The 18,675-nt window shown below is 41.1% G+C and overlaps 1 protein-coding gene across 2 annotated transcripts in view; it reads right to left on the bottom strand.

Annotated features, from left to right (window-relative positions):
* KIF5B (kinesin family member 5B) overlaps positions 1-18,439 on the bottom strand; it is a 56,860-nt gene extending 38,421 nt beyond the window's left edge. For both annotated transcript variants that reach the window (XR_010751743.1, XM_066387277.1), the window contains exons 1-2: positions 17,902-18,439; positions 7,111-7,198 (exon numbers count right to left, since the gene is read on the bottom strand). Coding sequence is in view for 1 of the 2 variants with exons in the window: in XM_066387277.1 (XP_066243374.1) it covers positions 7,111-7,198; positions 17,902-18,027 (214 nt within the window). In the remaining variant the exon portion in view is untranslated. The remainder of the gene's footprint in view (positions 1-7,110; positions 7,199-17,901) is intronic.
* Positions 18,440-18,675: the final 236 nt, after the last annotated feature.

Below are 18,675 nucleotides of genomic sequence, written 5' to 3'. Positions count from 1 at the left end.
TACTTTTGCCATTCTTGTGAGAAACAGGCAGATAACTGCAAACAAATACAACTTCTCTCATATTTTGTCAAAAAAAAAACCCATAATATTTAGCAAGTGAGACAACAGCACATCACTTTCTAAAAGTAGCTTAACCTTTCTGAACTTTACCTTCCTCATTAACAAAATGTTTGCTTAGGAGAAAACTAAGAATTATAAGTCACCATATGAAATTATTAAATGTTAAACTTAGAACACAATGTGCCAGACTCTAATAATTTTTCATGTATTATAGTAATATATTCAATCCTTACAACACCCTGTTCAAGGTACTATTTTTAATTAGTTTCATTTTACTGAGGTATGGAGAGATTAAATAATAACTTGCCTATAGTTCCACAGCTAGTAAGATAGAGCTGGGATGCAAACCCAGAAAGTCCCTTAACCACTCAAAACATGCTCTTAACCACTACAATGTATTATCAAGTAACAAGAGAACTTGCATAAATATCTGGCAGGCTACATCTGAAAAACTGAAATGTGGATTCAGTGTTAGACAGTTCAGGTCGGGAAACCATGGTAGAAAACTGGGGAATCTATGAAGGCCTGGTATGATGCCTGGCATATAGCAAGTACTGAATACAAGGGAAACAAACTTGTAGATAACACTCAGACTCTGAATTCAAGAGACTAGCCCCAGCTGAATAGCTCAGTTGGTTGGAACATCGTCATGAAGCGCAGAGGTTGCCAGTTGGATCCTGGTCAGGGCACATACAGGAACAGATCAATGCTGCCCTGTCTCTCTCTCTCTCTCTCTCTCTCTCTCTCTCCCTCAAATCAATAAAAAAAATTTTTTAAAAAAAGAGAAAGGGCCCTGGCCAGTTGGCTAAGTGGTAGTGTGTCGGCCTGGTGTGTGGATGTCCCAGCTTCGATTCCTAGGACATCAGGGCACACAGGAGAAGCGACTATCTGCATCTCCACCCCTCCCCCTTCACTTTCTCTCTTCCCCTCCCTCCTGCAGCCATGGCTCGATTGAATTGAGCGTATATCAGCCCAGGTGCTAAGTAAGGATGGCTCCATGGAGCCTCTGCCTCAGGCACTAAAAATATACTGTTCACAAAAATTAGGGGATCAGGAAACGTGCAGATACTCCAGCACTTTCAGCCTTTTGTATAGTGCCTTGGTTGGCAAACCGTGGCTCGTGAGCCACATGCAGCTCTTTGGCCCCTTGAGTGTTTATCAAAGGCCAGCTTAGGAGTACCTTAATTAATAACAATGTACCTACCTATATAGTTTAAGTTTAAAAAATTTGGTTCTCAAAAGAAATTTCAATCGTTGTACTGTTGATATTTGGCTCTGTTGACTAATGAGTTTGCTAACTACTAGTATAGTGCATTTTCACCAATTACATAAAAGTTGGTTTTGCATCTCATTTGCATAAACAACTTTCTTTGACTTGTCTGCTTTTCTGATGTTGTTTATAAAAAGAAATCAAATGCTTTTTTTAATTGCTTCATATTCACTTTGAAATATCGCCTAATTTTTGTGAGCAGTATAGTTCAGTTGTAAGCATGGCCACAGATGGGGCTTGCCAGGTAGATACCAGTAGGGGCGCATGCAGAAGTGGTCTATCTCCCCTTCTCTCACTTGGAAAAGAAGAGAAAAAAGAGAGAAAAAATACAGGTCTTGTTTAAAAGAAAAAAAAAATCTGTCCATTGAGCCTATATAAAAAGTTATATACTTATTGATGAAACAAGGTAACATCAGTGTACTGTCAGGGGCCGAGAGAATACTAGCCCCTTTCAGGTCATTCCTGGTAACTTGCTCATCAAATCCACAACTCAAATGAAATACCAGTTGGTCCATCACTTTGCTTATCCTTACCTACCAACAGTTCCTATCCATGACTTTCTACTTGATCTGTTTACCAATGACTGTCCCAAGCATGTATTTAATTGGCTTACTGTCCTCATACCTCACCAGACACCATCACCTAACCCTGCCCCATCTCTGTCCTTATACCTATCTATTTAAATTGGTAATTCTACCACATTCACATCCTTGTCCAGGTCAAGATCCACTACCTACTTACTATATCCAGGTTCCTCCAAACAACAAAGAGCATTTGGGTCAAGATAAAAGGAAAATGTCACAGCCAGGTGATACTTTTCTAATATGAATTACAAAGCTGGTATAGAAGCAGGAAAAAGATAGTGACAGAAAGCTTGTATTTCAACAAATGTTAAAGTCTAATTTTGTAGAGGGAAAACATCCTAGTCTTTGAGTTGTCCCAAATACAATCATGGTTAATTAAATTATGAAAAACAGTCCTGGCTGGGGAGCTCAGTTGGTTTGCACATCATCACAATACTCTAAGGTTGCAGGGTTAGGTCCCTGATTGAGACATATACTGGAATGCATAAATACCTGAACGACAAACCGATGTCTCTCTCTCTCTCTCTCTCTCTCAAAATCAATCAATAAATAGAAAAACTTAAAAAAAAACTATAGAAAAAAAATTTTTTTTCTTTTCAGAAGATCAGGGAACAAGTAGCAGTTGATACCTGTGTGTGTTTACTTTGGCCCTGGGTGCAGAAATCATCTTTATAAACCCTCACAGTACTCTTGTTTGTAGAAGAGAAAGGAGAGACTTAAAGATTTAGAAAGGTTAGATAACTTGCTGAAAGTTCCATAGCTACAAAGTGGCCAAGCCTAGACTTCATTCCAGGTTTGCCTGATTCCAAGCCTGTGCTCTTAACCATACTGCAAAGAAGGAAACTGCTACTCAGAACTTGATTCCAAACAGTAAAAGACCAAAATTTTAAGAAAAGGTGGAAAATGTTCAGGAAAAGAATGATGTCACCTTAGAATTGAAACAGTAATAAAACAAAACAAAATGAGTAGAAACATGTACCCTAGACTTCAGGATGAAAGATTTCAGAGTTCTAAGAAAGATAAGTATAAGATTACTAAAAGACTATATAACTATATACAAAAGAGATTTAAAAAAATCACTAGAACAATATGAGAAAGGTAAAAACCCACTATAAGTGGATCTTACAAAAACTGAGGCCCTAAAGAGAGCTTTCAAAATATGCAGAAAAATAGTAGTAAGACCTGCATTACTTAGAAAAGATGAAAAGCATGTTAACCGATGACATAAGGCAATAGTATTCCTATTTTATTACCATCTACTACAACATTATCTGAAAGTGGAACAACAGAACAAACACTGTCAAGAGACTCGGAAATTGAGGTGGGTAGGACAGCCAAAGAAGAGTTTTAAATGACTCCAAGCTTTTAGTTATAAGAGAATAAGATCCCATAGGTAAAAATTTCACAGCTACTATAAGTTTTAAAAGCCATAGACAACAAAGGTAACACAAGATGAGCAACTTGAAAATGTTATATTTCTTTTCAAAGAGGGGAACAGTGATAGGATCTAGGCAATGCAGATAAGATACCAAAACTTCACTCAGGAAAAACTATGATTGAACTGACCTCATCTTCTGTTTACATAGTCATTCAACTGGTACTTCAGTGAAATCAGTCATGTACCATGACTTCATAAAAAAATCCAAGTTTTTCATCATATTCTTGTGGATATGTTTACAAGCTAAGAACTAGATTACTGTACAGCTGAGAGAATCTGAAGTTGGCTGAATATAAAGTGTGAATTAATTAACTGCTAAGGACCATGCCCACTAGCATTTTATATATGACTTAGAGCAATATTTTTCAAACTTCAATGTCCTTAAATAAAAACCTTAAAAATAATCCAATGTCCTTGACACCATAAAAGACTTATCACATATGTTGATAATCAACTTAGATCCCTTGTAACATAATTATAAAAGCAAAAAAATCTAATTATAAAACTCAAAATATCATCAAGAGCTAAAATGAACAAACTGGAATTTGCACTCTAATTAAAAACGTCAACACTCGCCTCATCAGGTAGTGGCACAGCAGATAAGAGTGTCCAATCTGGGATGCTGAGGACCCAGGTTTGAAACCCCAAAGTTGCCTGGTTCATCCAGCTTGAGCACCAGCTTACCAGTTTGGGCATGGGATAAGTGGCTTGAGAGTGGGATTATAGAATGACCCCATGGTCACTCGCTTGAGTTCAATGTCACTGGCTTGGCTGGAGCCTCCAGTCAAGGCACATATGAGAAAGCAATCAATGAACAACTGAAGTGCCACAACCATGAGTTGATACTTCTCATCTCTCTCCCTTCCTCTCCCCTCTTCTTTTTTTTTTTCCGTATTTTTCTGAAGCTGGAAACGGGGAGGCAGTCAGACAGACTCCCACATGCGCCCAACCGGGATCCACCCGGCACGCCCACCAGGGGGCAATGCTCTGCCCATCTGGAGCTCGCTCTGTTGAGACCAGAGCCACTCCAGCGCCTGAGGCAGAGGCCACAGAGCCATCCTCAGCGCCCAGGCCATCTTTGCTCCAATGGAGGGGGAGAGAGAGACAGAGAGGAAGGAGAGGGGGAGGAGTGGAGAAGCAGATGGGCGCTTCTCCTGTGTGCCCTGGCCGGGAATTGAACCTGGGACTTCTGCACACCAGGCCGACGCTCTACCACTGAGCCAACCAGCCAGGGCCATCCTCTCCCCTCTTGATAAAAAAACAAAACAAAACAAAAAAAAAACAACAAAACCCAAAAATCCTCAATACTCAAGTATGGATAGGGCCTGATCAGGCGGTGGCGCAGTTGGATAGAGCATCAGACTGGGAGGCAGAGGACCCAGGTTTGAAACCCCGAGGCTGCTGGCTTGAGCGCGGGCTTATCTGGTTTGAGCAAAACTCACCAACTTGAGCCCAAGGTTGCTGGCTCAAGCAAGGGGTCCCTCGGTCTGCTGTAGCCCCCCGGTAAAGGCACATATGAGAAAGCAATCAATGAACAACTAAGGTGCTGCAACGAAGAGTTTATGCTTATTTCTCTCCCTTCCTATCTGTCTGTCTGTCCCTCTCTCTGTCACCAAAAAAAAAGTATGGATTTGGATTTCATGCTGGCTGCAACAGGTATAAAAAAGCTCTGAACATTTAAATTACCCATGAGTTCCTGAATCATTAACTTCATAATATTTGGAAAGCCACTGTAACCTTAGGTCAGGGGTCCCCAAACTACAGCCCACAGGCCGCATGCGGCCCCCTGAGGCCATTTATCCGGCCCCCCGCCGCACTTCCGGAAGGGGCACCTCTTTCATTGGTGGTCAGTGAGAGGAGCATAGTTCCCATTGAAATACTGGTCAGTTTGTTGATTTAAATTTACTTGTTCTTTATTTTAAATATTGTATTTGTTTCCATTTTTTTTTTGTTTTTTTACTTTAAAATAAGATATGTGCAGTGTGCATAGGGATTTGTTCATAGTTTTTTTTATAGTCCAGCCTTCCAATGGTCTGAGGGACAGTGAACTGGCCCCCTGTGTAAAAAGTTTGGGGACCCCTGCCTTAGGTTGTACTGATGACAAATGTTAAACCACAAAGAATGTAATATAATTGTGTAACATCATGGACAGGTCCATTTGAAAAACTATTTGATGCTTACAAAAGAAAACACTGCTGGTTCCTCTGTTGCAATCATTTACAGAATTTCAAGTTAATTCTCCTTCATTTTATGAAGATTTCAGCATCCAGAACACTGTCTCCCACCGATAACGTTCGTGTTTTAATTCATGGTGGTGTCAATGTCCATGTAGTAGATGATCCCACTAAAATACCTTGGCCACTCAGATCCTTGACCCAGTTTTCTCTATGACCTTATTCTTTACTCCAGATGCCTTTTCTAGGTTCATCGTGCTTTAGACCTTTTTATTATTAACTACATTGCCTCCCTAATGTCAAAATCAAGTATCCACCTCCCATTACTCCTAGTACAGTACCCTGATATCAAAAATACTTTGACTCTACTGAAACTATATAACACACTTATCATACCACCTTTTATCACTGATCCTCCTATCTGACCCCTCAATTCCCTCCCTTTCCTTTCACCTATCTCAGATTCCATGGTTTACCATTATTACTTCTCTCTTAACATCCTCAATTCTCTTGCCCTTCTCTTCTTTGGTACTTGCCTGGCAAAATCCCAACTGGGTAAATTCAACTCTTCTGGCGGCTAACCTCAAGCGGGCCCTTAATGGTGCCTGACAATATTGCTACATTTCCCTAATGCATTCACTTCTATAGTGATAGCTGACTGCAATCTTTTCCTAGAACCACTTTCTCCACCCTCACTCTCTGTGATGACTCTGCTCCCTACATCATAAACAAAATGAAATTAATATGAAAAGAACATCTATATTTTCCCTCCATTACATCTATAAATCTACCTCCTCTATCAATAAACTACCTTCTCTCCTATTACTGGATAAACTGTCTGTGCTCCTACTTAATCCTGATCTCTGAATCCCAACCTCTCTACCCTGAAGAATGCTACAATAAGACAGATTTTGGCACAATCTAGGTAGTACTTATTAACAATTAGAGCTATCAAAAAAGGAGTAAATCATAAAGTTACAGCTACATTAACTATAAGATCTCTTTGAGAAAAGGCACTTCTATAACTGGAAGTCCAGATCATCACTTAAAACCCTCTCAACTCTAGAGTTCTATAGTTTTAGAAAAGATAAAATTTTAAAAATACACTAGCATAACTAACAGTTTTAACTGGAATGTACATACTTTTCCTACCCTTGGTGACCAGTGTTAAATTCCTCGAGGGTTTCTCTGCTGTCTATAAAGCAAATCTTTGGGGAAAATACAAAAATGGAATAATAATAGAATGCTATTATCTACTTTTTAGAAACCTGCCTAGTCATCTTATTTTCATTCTCATGTTCTATTTCTAAAACTGCTACATTAGAAATTCTCCTAGGAATATCTAATAAACTTGCATCTTACAGTAACAGTACAGCTTAATACTCTAATTCTTACAACATCATTCACTAGGTACTATATATAAATTAGATCATGGAACTGGAACCAATTCTAATAGTATTTGACTTTTTATTAGTTAACTGTGGAAGAAAGTTGTTTAAGGGAAAAGGACATTAAAATGAAAAAATGTTAACTAACAAAAGTTTACTTATTGCAGGAACAACTTAGCAGGTTAGATATAGTCACCTTTAACAATCTTCTTTGCACAGTCATTATATACTTGCTCTTGAGATGTGTTTGACTGGAACACCCGATCAAATGCATAAGGCTTGCTCTGAAAAACAGAAACAAAGGTTTCAACCACACAAATCTGTTTAAGATGAACAGATTTCTAAGCTCCTTTAACAGAATCATAGTATAATATATTTAACCTTCACAAGAGGATACATACTATGTATCACTTCATGTCATAGAATCTTTGTGGAAAGAACCTTAGTGATCCTGAAATACTATACAAATCCACTAAAATAAACTCCACAAAAACAAGAATGTCTGTTTTAATCTTTGAAGTATTTCCAGGACACAGTACAGCAGTAATTATAATTAGCATTATTATGGTAGGCACTCAAATATTGCTAGTGAATTGATTTAATGTTGTCTACTTTGGCAAGGGTTGAGACTGTTTTCAATACTAATATCATTTGCAGATAAGGGAACTATAGAATCCTGAAAGCATTAAAAGTTGTAATAAAAATTAAAATTCAAACCCAAATCTTCAGTCTTTCAGTTTAGGGCTCTTTCCATTACTCCCATTCAGCTTCACAGTTTACTGCAAAAGCTTTTCACTCATTCACTCACTTATCAAATATTGATGAAATGCCTATGATGCTAGACATAATTCTAGAATAACCAAGACAGATTCACTCTCTTTAATGGAACATAACTAATAGTGAGGCTGACATCAGACAAATAATTCAGTGACTCGAATTCTGACTCATGCAACAAAGTGTTATAAAAATACTATGAGAGTCCTGACCAGTGGCACAATAGATAGAGCATCATCACAGAGCACCAGTTTGATACAGGGGGCACCAGCTCAACCGTGAGGTGGTCCGGTTTGAGCCCCAGTCAGGGCACGTATGAGAAGCAATCAATGGGTGCATACTAAGTAGAACAATGAGTTGATGCTTCTCTTTCCCTCTCCCTTTCTGTCAAAAAAAAAAAAAAGAGAGCATTTAACAAGAGAACCTGAGTCTGAAGGAAGGCAGAAGAATGTCAGAAAAACACCGAAGGAATGTTTAAGAACTGTAAATAAATAGCACCTAGCTCACTGTCAGCCCCTTCAATATTAATCAGAGAAGGGATGAATGTGGGTAAGTAGGCTATGCATCAGGAATAGGTTACTTAAAGAACCTAAGGCAGAAAGGAGCTTGTAGCATTCAAAAAACCAAAATGAGTAAAATTTAAAATATAAGCAACAAAGGTCAAATGCAAATGCCAACAGAGTAAAAAAGGTAAGTAACATCTTAGTGTTATTTTGAAAATATTTACTTTTAATTTTGTGGGCATCCAGGAAGGATCTTGGGGACTCCATCTTGGGGACCAACCACATTTAGAGAACTGCTGATGTAGTCTGAGAAGGAGCAAGAGGCACAGACTGAAAAATTAGAATATAGGGTTCATTCAAATCAAGAGAGAACTTTCAAGGAGAGTGTTTGTGTCTAATATAGCTGTGAGGTCAAGGCAAAACTGGAAAGAATCCAATTTCAAAGATTAGATTGGACCAGGTTGAAAACAGAATGGAAGGGTACCAAGTAGAACATATATATATGGCTATGGTTCTAAGATTTTTAAAAAAACTTTTATTTTACTCCTTTTTAGAAAGAAAGGAGAGAGCACAAGAGAGAGAGAGATGGAGAGAAGGGGGGAAGGAACAGGAAGCATCAACTCCCATATGTACCTTGACCGGGCAAATGCAGGGTTTCGAACTGGCAACCTCAGCATTCCCAGGTCGATGGTTTATCCACTGCACCAAAACAGGTCAGACCCCTAAGATTTTTTTTTTTAAGCAAGAGACAGAGACAGAGACAGGAAGAGAGAGAGATGAGAAGCGTCAACTCATAGTTGTGTCACTTTGTTGTTCACTAATTGCTTCTCATATGTGCCTTGATGGGGGTGGGGGACCTCTAGCCAAGCCAGTGACCCCTTGCTCAAGCCAGTGACCTCAGTGTCCTAGGTAGACATTCTATCCACTATATCAACATCGGCCAGGCTAAGATATATATTTTTTAAGATGGGCAAGACCTGAGCAAATTTTAATGCTCATAGAAACAATCTAGTAATCTAAGAAAGTAACACTCTACAGATCAAAGAGAAGGGCAAAGGAGTTCTGGGTACTTGAAAGTAAATGTCTGCCTGGCCTATGGTGGCACTGTGGATAGTGTCAATCTGGAATGCCGGAATTGCCTGGTCAATGCACATATGACAAGCAAGTAATGAAGAACTGAAATCAAAGCCAACTATGAGATGATACTTCTTGTCCCCCCCCCCCCACCTCCACCTTCTCTCTGTAAAATCAATAAATTAAAAAAAAAAAATTAAGTAAAAGTGTCTGCCTGTTATTTAGTCTCTCCTAAAGGAAAAGTGAGCTGGGCCCTAAAATACATAATAATGATGACTCCAGAAAAAATCCATAGCATAGAATACTTCCTAGGTCTTAGATTAAACACATACACACACACACACACTCTCTCTCTCTCTCTCTCTTTACTTTTTATCCCACAATCCTCCTCCTCAAAGTTTAGAATAAACAGTAAGAATGAAGTAGATACTCCTAAAGGCTATCCAAAGCCATTTCCAACTCCCCTTCCCCGTGCCACCTCCCAACTCCCCTTCCCCGTGCCACCTCCCAACTCCCCTTCCCCGTGCCACCTCCCACTGGATAAGCTGGAATGCTAACAACCATCTTCGCTAGCCTAGTAGTCTCTTTGCAACTAGTGCCCACATGACCCAGTTCTGGATTATGAAGTCATGGTCTGCTGGGATGTCTTGGAAAAAGGTTTTGTCAACTCTGATAAAAAGGACCATCTCAGCTGAGGCTGCCATTTCTCCTTTCTAGAATAAATGTCTGGACAACAAAAATGATAACGAAAAGTTAATAACTAAGAAAGACAAAGGATCACAGAGTCAGTAAGCAGTAGCAGTAAGAGCCTATCTCCAGACTTTTTATGAGAAAAATTATCTCTTATTTATTTAAACCACTATTTGCTGTGTCTTTCCCCTTGGCAGCTGAAAGCATTCTTAGTAGATATACTAAGATGTCCAGCTCTGGTGTCGACTGGAAGTAGACATCTCAATGTCTGATCATTCTTTAGCTGAAACATACATAAACGTGCCCTCTGCCTGACCAGGCAGTGGCACAGTGGACAGAGCATCAGCCTGGGATGCTGAGGACCCAGGTTCAAAACCTCAAGGTCACCGGCTGGAGTGTGGGCTCACCAGTTTGAAGACCAAAGTAGCTGGCTTGAGTAAGGAGTCACTGGCTCAGCTGGGACCTCCCCATCAAGGCACATATGAGAAAGCAATCAATGTACAAAGGAGCCGCAACAAAGAATTTATGCTTCTCATCTCTCTCCCTTCCTGCCTGTCTCTTTCCATCTCTCTCTTGAGGGCACGTGCACTTGAAAAAATAAAGTGTCCTTCTGTTAAGATGCTACTGAGATATTAACATTTAAACCTACAGGTGTGACCCTGGCCCATTGGCTCAGCGGTAGTGTCAGCTTGGCATGTTCCCAGGTTCGATTCCCGGCCAGGGCACACAGGAGAAGCGTCCATCTGCTTCTCCACCCTTCCCCCTCTCCTTCCTCTCTGTCTCTCTCTTCCCCTCTCACAGCCAAGGCTCCACTGGAGCAAAGTTGGCCCGGGCACTGAGGATGGCTCCATGGCCTCCACCCCAGGTGCTAGAATGGCTCCCACCGCAATGGAGTAATGCCCCAAATGAGCAGAGCATCGCCCCCCTGGTGGACATGCTAAATGGATCCCAGTCAGGCCCATGAAGGAGTCTGACTGCCTTTTTGCTTCTAACTTCGGAAAAATACAAAAACAAAACAAAACAAAAAAACCTACAGGTGTGGCTAAAAAAAAAGCGCCAATCTATTGCTTCATTCATTATACAAGATGTATTCATGATAAACAATTCTGGAAATAAACAAAATACCTTTAAATTAACAATCACCACCCAGAGATAAACTATGTTATTTTTTCTAGGCTAAAAGAAAATAATTTCCCTCTTCATTTATCCAGCAAACATTTATTTAGCACCTGTAAAGTATCATATATTGCAAATGAGTAACAATTTTAAATGATATTTAACTGGTACAGACTTGTATACAATAATATACAAATAATACAAATAATAGAGGATAATAGTAGTCTTGAATAATGAGCTAAGAAGCTTTGTATTAGGATCTAAATAATATAAAGAGATCAAATAATGTTAACTAAATTGAAATGATAACAGTCTCTAGCCTTAAAGAACTCACAACCTGGTAAAGAATCAAGAATAGATTGCAACTAGCCAAAATATACATTTAATAACATATATATAAAAAAATAATGCAAAAGCAAACTTTAAACAATTACTGTAACTCAAATTTTGCTCTCAAGAAACAAGTTAATCAAAACAAAGTATGAAAACAACTGCATCCCTCCAACGTAAGTCAAATAATAAAATTTGTTAAAATAATTTAAATAGAAAGAACACTTCTGAACTTTAAGTTCTTATCTCCATTTTTACATTAATAAAGAACTATGCTTATAAACCATATAGAAAGAGATATGCTAAAAATAATGGGTAACAGTAAAGCCTACCTTAAAAGTACACTAACATCAGCACATAGCAAATATGCAAACTACCTCTACCACCTTACGAGTACAACTATGAACATGCAAATGTAAGAATAATCAAGCTCAGACTGAGTGATTTGTTTAGAAGTTACATCACTGTTAAATAAAAAATTAATTTAGGTGCTTAGCATTAGGTTAATACAAAAGCCTTATTTTAATTCCAAAACTACATTATAATTTTACTAAGGCAAAGTTTTGATTAGAGATCTAACCACAAAGTCACTAACTGACCTTGGCTTCCTGGGATGAAAAACAAAACGTGTGAAACAAAACCTATTTCTAATGGCCTAAAATTAAGGCACATCTCAGAACTAATAATCTTTCAAATAAATTAAACAAAGGAAAATCTCAATATCTGGACATTATAGTTTCTATATACTTTTCTTTTTACAGCTTTTTTTGGACATCTATATTTTAAAACCTGGTTCTTAGCCTTAAAATGTATATTATGCACTCTATTTCTATGTATCTTCAAAGACACTCCAAGTCACAAGATTTATTGACATCTGATTTAGGCTTCAAGAGGGCAAAACCAAGTAGGAATGTTTATAATATCTGAACTACAAACCACACCTTAGATTTCTTAAGTCAAGTGGTTCCTGTCTGAGTCTCCACAGATCAGGTTGAACACCAAATTAGGTTACAAAGGAGACCTTCTGGCAGTGTTATGTTCCTCTAGAATTCTGAATAGTAATCTCAGATCATGTGGAATTATAGGATACTTTAAATTGACAATGATTATGGGCTAACATCCATAATTGTAAAGGTATGTGATGATGGCTCCTTATTAATTTTCACATAAGATAAATTTTCTGATAAGATAAACAGATCATACACCAAATCATTCTCTCTCTCTCTCTCTCTCTCTCTCTCTCTCTCTCTCCCTCTCTCTGTGACAGAGACAAACAGAGAGAGGGACCAATAGGAGAGACAGGAAGGGAGATGAGAAGCATCAATTCTTCATTGCAGCACCTTAGTTGTTCATCAATTGTGTTTTCGTATGTGTCTTGACTTGGGGGGGGAGGGCTACACCAGAGCGTCAAGTGACCCCTTGCTCAAACCAACAAACTTGGGCACAAACCATAAACCCCGTGCTCAAGCTGGCGACCTCAGGGTTTTGAACCTGGTTCCTCTATGTCCCAGTCCTATGCTCTATCCACTGTGCTGCCTGCTCAAGCAAATCAAATCATCATTCTCTTAAGGAAAATCCTGCGGTGCTGAAGGCAAGGAACTGGGCAAGACAGTCTAATTAGGTGTATTCTCCTCTACTTTCAATGAATTACATACAACAGCCTGTTTTTGGTTCTGGCAGCCTCTACAGTATAAGGAACAAGGATTATTAGTAAAGATACCTAATGAGCCTGACCGAGCGGTGGCGCAGTGGATAGAGCGTCGGACTGGGATGCAGAAGACCCAGGTTCAAGATCCCAAGGTCGCCAGCTTGAGCGAGGGCTCTTCTGGTTTGAGCAAAGCTCACCAGCTTGAGCCCAAGGTCGCTGGCTCGAGCAAGAGGTTAGTTACTTGGTCTGCTGAAGGCCTGCAGTCAAGGCACATATGAGAAAGCAATCAATGAGCAATTAAGGTGTCGCAACGTGCAACGAAAAACTAATGATTAATGCTTCTCATCTCTCCGTTCCTGTCTGTCTGTCCCTGTCTACCCTCTCTCTGACTCTCTCTCTGTCTCTGTAAAAAAGAAAAATAAAATTTAATAAAAAAGATACCTAATGAAAATGTGAATGTTCCACTTAATGATGCATAAACAAAGGAGTAATTTGTTTGTTGTTATAGGGGTTTTTTTGCAGCAGACTCATGTGAACTACATAAGGAGTTTCTCTTGTCTTTCCTTATTTTGTGGATACCAAGTTCTCTTATTTTAAAGCAAATAGATCTTGCATGTATCATTTAAAAGTTTTTATAAGATAATTTACTTCTTTCAATTCAATGTTATATTGGTAGCACTTCACTAAACTCAAAAAACTATATGAAAAATAGCAAAACACAAACATGATAAAATTACAAGATTTGCCTGCCATGTGGTCACGTGATATTAAAATAACTGATTACACGAGTAAAAGAAAAAAAATTTGGACAAAATATTAGAAACCGAACTTAAATGAAAATCAGAATCCTTAAAAAAGTTTCTACATAAGCACTGATTACACTTAAAATTCAGTAACATTATAAACCAAAATACTTAAAATTTTGATTTAACTAGAAGACCGTAAACAAACCTTCTAAATCATGTTTGAAATATTGTAGTTTAAAATTCTGCCCTGCAGCAATCCCTTCTTATTAAACTATTTTGAATTAGGACCAAAATCCAACAAAATGAACAAAACAAACCATGATAAGATTTTATCTATAGCTCTTTAATTTACTTCCCCCAGCAACCCTTATAAATTCCCAAACAAACTATAAAAAATTAAATAAGGCCCTGGCCGGTTGGCTCAGCGGTAGAGCGTCGGCCTGGCGTGCGGGGAACCCGGGTTCAATTCCCGGCCAGGGCACATAGGAGAAGCGCCCATTTGCTTCTCCACCCCCCTCCCTCCTTCCTCTCTGTCTCTCTCTTCCCCTCCTGCAGCCAAGGCTCCATTGGAGCAAAGATGGTCCGGGCGCTGGGGATGGCTCCTTGGCCTCTGCCCCAGGCGCTAGAGTGGCTCTGGTTGCCCCAGAGGGGCAGAGCATCGCCCCCTGGTGGGCGTGCCGGGTGGATCCCGGTCGGGCGCATGCGGAAGTCTGTCTATCTCTCCCCGTTTCCAGCTTCAGAAAAATACAAAAAAATAAAATAAAATAAAAAAATTAAATAATTCATTTAAAAAAAATTGAAAATGAGCTTGACCAGGTGATAGCACAGTGGATAGAGCATTGTCCTGGGACACAGAGGACCCAGGTTCGAAACCCAAGGCTGCTGGCTTGAGCGCCAAATTGCCAGCTTGAGCATGGGATCACAGACATGACCCCATGGTGGCTGGCTTAATTAAGCCCAAGGTCACTGGCTCCAGCAAGGGGTCACTAGCTCACCTGTAGCCTCCCAGTCAAGGCACATATGAGAAAGCAATCAATGAACAACTAAGGAGCTGCAACAAGGAATTGATGCTTCTCTTCTCTCTCCCTTTTTATCTGTCTGTCCCTATCTGTCAATCTGTCTCTCTCCCTTAAAATAAAAATCTATCTATATATATATATATATCTATATATTTCTATATAGATATATATATATCTATATAGAAAACAAGACCTTGAAGTAATTAATGACACATTACTACATGCAAAAGGTTAGTTCCGGAAAATAATGATCTAAATACTTTATCACTCAGTTGTAATGTTTTTCTGGTTTTAAAAAACCAGACTACACTGGCCAGTTGGCTCAGTGGTAGAGTGTCAGCCTGGCATGTGGAAGTCCCGGGTTCGATTCCTGGCCAGGGCACACAGAAGAGGCATCCATCTGCTTCTCCACCCCTCCCCCTCTCCTTTCTCTTTCTCTGTCTCTTCCTCTCCCGCAGCCAAGGCTCCACTGGAGCAAGGTTGGCCCAGGCGCTGAGGATGGCTCCATGGCCTCCACCTCAGGCGCTATTACAGCTCTGGTTGCAACGGAGCACTGCCCCCTGGTGGGCTTGCCAAGTAGATCCGGGTCAAGCGCATGCAGAAGTCTATCTCTCTGCTTCCCCACATCTTACTTCAGAAAAATACAAAAAACAAACAAAAAAAAAACCAGATTAGCCTGACCAGGCAGTGGCGCAGTGGACAGAGTGTCAGACTGGGCTGCGTTGGAGCCAGTTTTGAAATCCCAAGGTCGCCTGCTTGAGCACGGGCTCATCTGGTTTAAGCAAGTCTCACCAGCTTGAGTCCTCCCCCCCCCCAAGTCACATTTGAGAAAGCAATCAGTGAACAACGAAGGTGCAGCAACGAAGAACTGATGCTTCTCATCTCTCTCTCTTCCTGTCTCTCTGTCCCTATCTGTCCCTTTCTCTGTCTCTGCCTCAAAAAGAAAAAAAAAAAAGATTAAAATGCTTGCCAGAGTAACTGAAGGCCAACTTAACTGTTCATCACTGTTTTACAGCTCAAACATCTATCCATTATTTCTATTATTATTTAAATTTATTTACATTACTAAGTAAACATATAGGAAAGTTGTAACTTTATCCAAAGGAAATAATTTAGCATAAATGTATACTTCCTATGGTAATTTTTTTTAATCCTTTCCTCATATTTTGTCGTATTAGGGCTACATCAAAATGTTGCCCTCTAATCCAATCTTAATACATTTTGTGAATCCTAAATTCTAGCATTCCAAAAAAAAACTTTGGTAATACAGATTTGTGTAATCATACAAAAAAATCTGAAGAAGACATTCTTAACACAGAGAAGGAAATAGCTTTGATGTATCAAGCACTGGTGAGGCCGAGTAATCACAAAAATTCTATGAGAAAATATTAGCCTCATGTTTGCCAAAAACCCAAGCCTTGCAAGCATCCTGAATCTACGTAAAATATATCATTCCAAAGGAAAATAATGACTACCGTATTTCCCCATGTATAAAATGATCCTATGTATAAGACACACCTTAATTTGGGGGCCCGAAATTTGGGAAAAAATGTACTACATAAAGTTATTGAACTCAAGTTCTACTCATCATAAAATTCTTATAACTCCTCATCAAGTAAAAATAATCTACAACCACTGTATAAGATGCACCCAGTTTTACGACCCCAAATATTTCAGGGAAAGGTGCGTCTTATACATGGGAAAATACGATACTTCTGTACTTCTCGGCCTCACTATGATGTCACCCACTGCAAGTTTTTCTTGCGGACTTGTTAATAAAGAGCCAGCATGCAGTCTTCATACACAAAAAAAGTAGCTGGCTTTTGTAACTTAATGCCTCTTTTGCCAACAAGCCCAACAAGCAACATGGACCAACATTCTAGAGTCTAACTTTGGAAACTCTAAAGCACTTTAGTTCCATCTTACACATCAATACTTTTAATTATCATTGCACACCTTCTACGACCCTTGGTCCTATTTCCAAATTAAACTGTCCAAACAATATGCTAAATATAGAATGCCATTAGAAAAAACTAACATTAAAATTTTGTACCATACCAATGCAGAACAACTGCTCTGTGTGCAGTATCTTAGTATCCATTTTAACCTCCTTGAGCTGGGAGTGCTGACACTTGTCCATGGCAGAGATCAGACCTCAGAAAAAGCCAATCTTACATTCTGGTCTCCATGACAATGATTCAGCCAACACGGACTATGTTATGTTTCATACTACAAAGAAACAACAAACATCTCACCATCCTTGGGATTATCAAAATCAACTTCCTTATAGGTAGGTCAACTATAGAAGTAGGGATCTAATACTGACATGAAATCTAGTTTACTGGTGGAATTTTGTTTTAAAACTTTCCTTTCATAATACTCTGATATACACACAAGAAGTTAACAGTCTTACCTAGACTGGAAACCGGTAAAACCCAGTTAACAGTGAGATTACCCGGTCTTTGCTGGTATTTGCTCAACCCAATCTGGAGTGGCCACATTTGCCGTAAAATTAAAACTGATCATTCTGATTTTAAGAGAAAATTCACTGTTTTTACATCGTCCTTGTAAGTTTTTTTTTAAACTGTTAACGAACAGTGGGTGGGTAAACATCTGAGACAGCGTATTTGTGGTTTTTCTGTAGTTTGTCCTTCTCCCGCGTGGAAAACAACACGGTTCACCGCGTCGTTGTACTTTTCTCTACAAGTTAAGCGTCTCCGTTGTGTACGATGCAGGAGGGCTGGAATCATAAGGCCACGCTGCGGGCTGAGCTTTCAGAGTACACGTTCCCTGAGTGACACATGGGGGGACGGCCCCAACCCTACAGCCCTCGGCAACAGCACCACGCGCACGGGCACGAGCATACACCCCCCTGCCCCGGGGAAGTGCCCCGCACCCCAGGTGGGGGGCAGTCTCAGGCGGACCCCGGTGCCCACGAACGCGGAGCCCCTCCCGGGCCCCAGTTCGCCGGCCTGGCAAAGCCCACCAAGGAGGATCGGTGAACCCGCCGCTCCCTCACCTCCGGGCCCGGCCCAGCCTCAAGCGGCGCAACGGGGTGCCGGCGGGGGTGGTAGCGGGGTGACTCACCGCAATCATGACCGTGTCTTCTGCCTGAAACTTGGCGACGTACTTGTCGCCGCGGTTCACCTCAGACTCGTTGAGCGGCCTGAAGCGACACATCACTTTGATGTTGCACTCGGCCGGGTCCGCCATCTTCCTCGCCGCCGGGGCCGGAGGCCACGAGCCACTCCCCGCAGCCGCTCAGTCTGGGGGAAGCAGCCGGAGCGGAGGGCCTGAGGGCGCGGCAGCAGCAGGCCCCGGCGCTGCGCGCTCGGCAGAGGGGCGGCCGGGGGACCGGGTCTGTAAGCGCCGGTGGCCGCGCCCTGAGGCTCACTTCCGATCCATCATGGCAGCCGCAGCGGCGGTACCGGCTGAAGCGCCCGTGGCTCCTGGTTTCCCCTTCGCCGGCGGGGGCTGACGGCGAGGTCTGGGGGGGGGGAGCCCCTTCTTTTCTTGGATAGAGCAGGCTGGCCCACCGGCTCCCCGCCCAACTGACTGCTTCCCGGCGTGCGGGCTATACTCGGTCACTCTTGACGTCCCAGACGCGCGACTGGACGGCGGGATGGGCGGTGCGGGGAGCACTGCGCAGGCGCGGGGACCGCCCCGGCGACCAATCCGCACGCGCTCCGGGCCTCCCCGCCATGCCCCGCCCCACTGCCGCTCCGCCCTGCAGGCCGTCGCAAACTCAGGTTTTACTGGCTGCTCACTCCTTCAAGTTCAATCAATCATAGCACCTTCTACTGCTGTGGGGCCGCAGGGCCGACGCGCTTAGCTTCCTCGAGGCCACCGTGGATTTGTTAA

This window comes from Saccopteryx leptura, chromosome 5 (genome assembly GCF_036850995.1).
Source record: "Saccopteryx leptura isolate mSacLep1 chromosome 5, mSacLep1_pri_phased_curated, whole genome shotgun sequence".
NCBI lineage: Eukaryota > Metazoa > Chordata > Mammalia > Chiroptera > Emballonuridae > Saccopteryx > Saccopteryx leptura.
The sequence above is the reverse complement of the archived record's forward strand: the minus strand, read 5'-3'. Positions and strand labels throughout refer to the sequence as shown.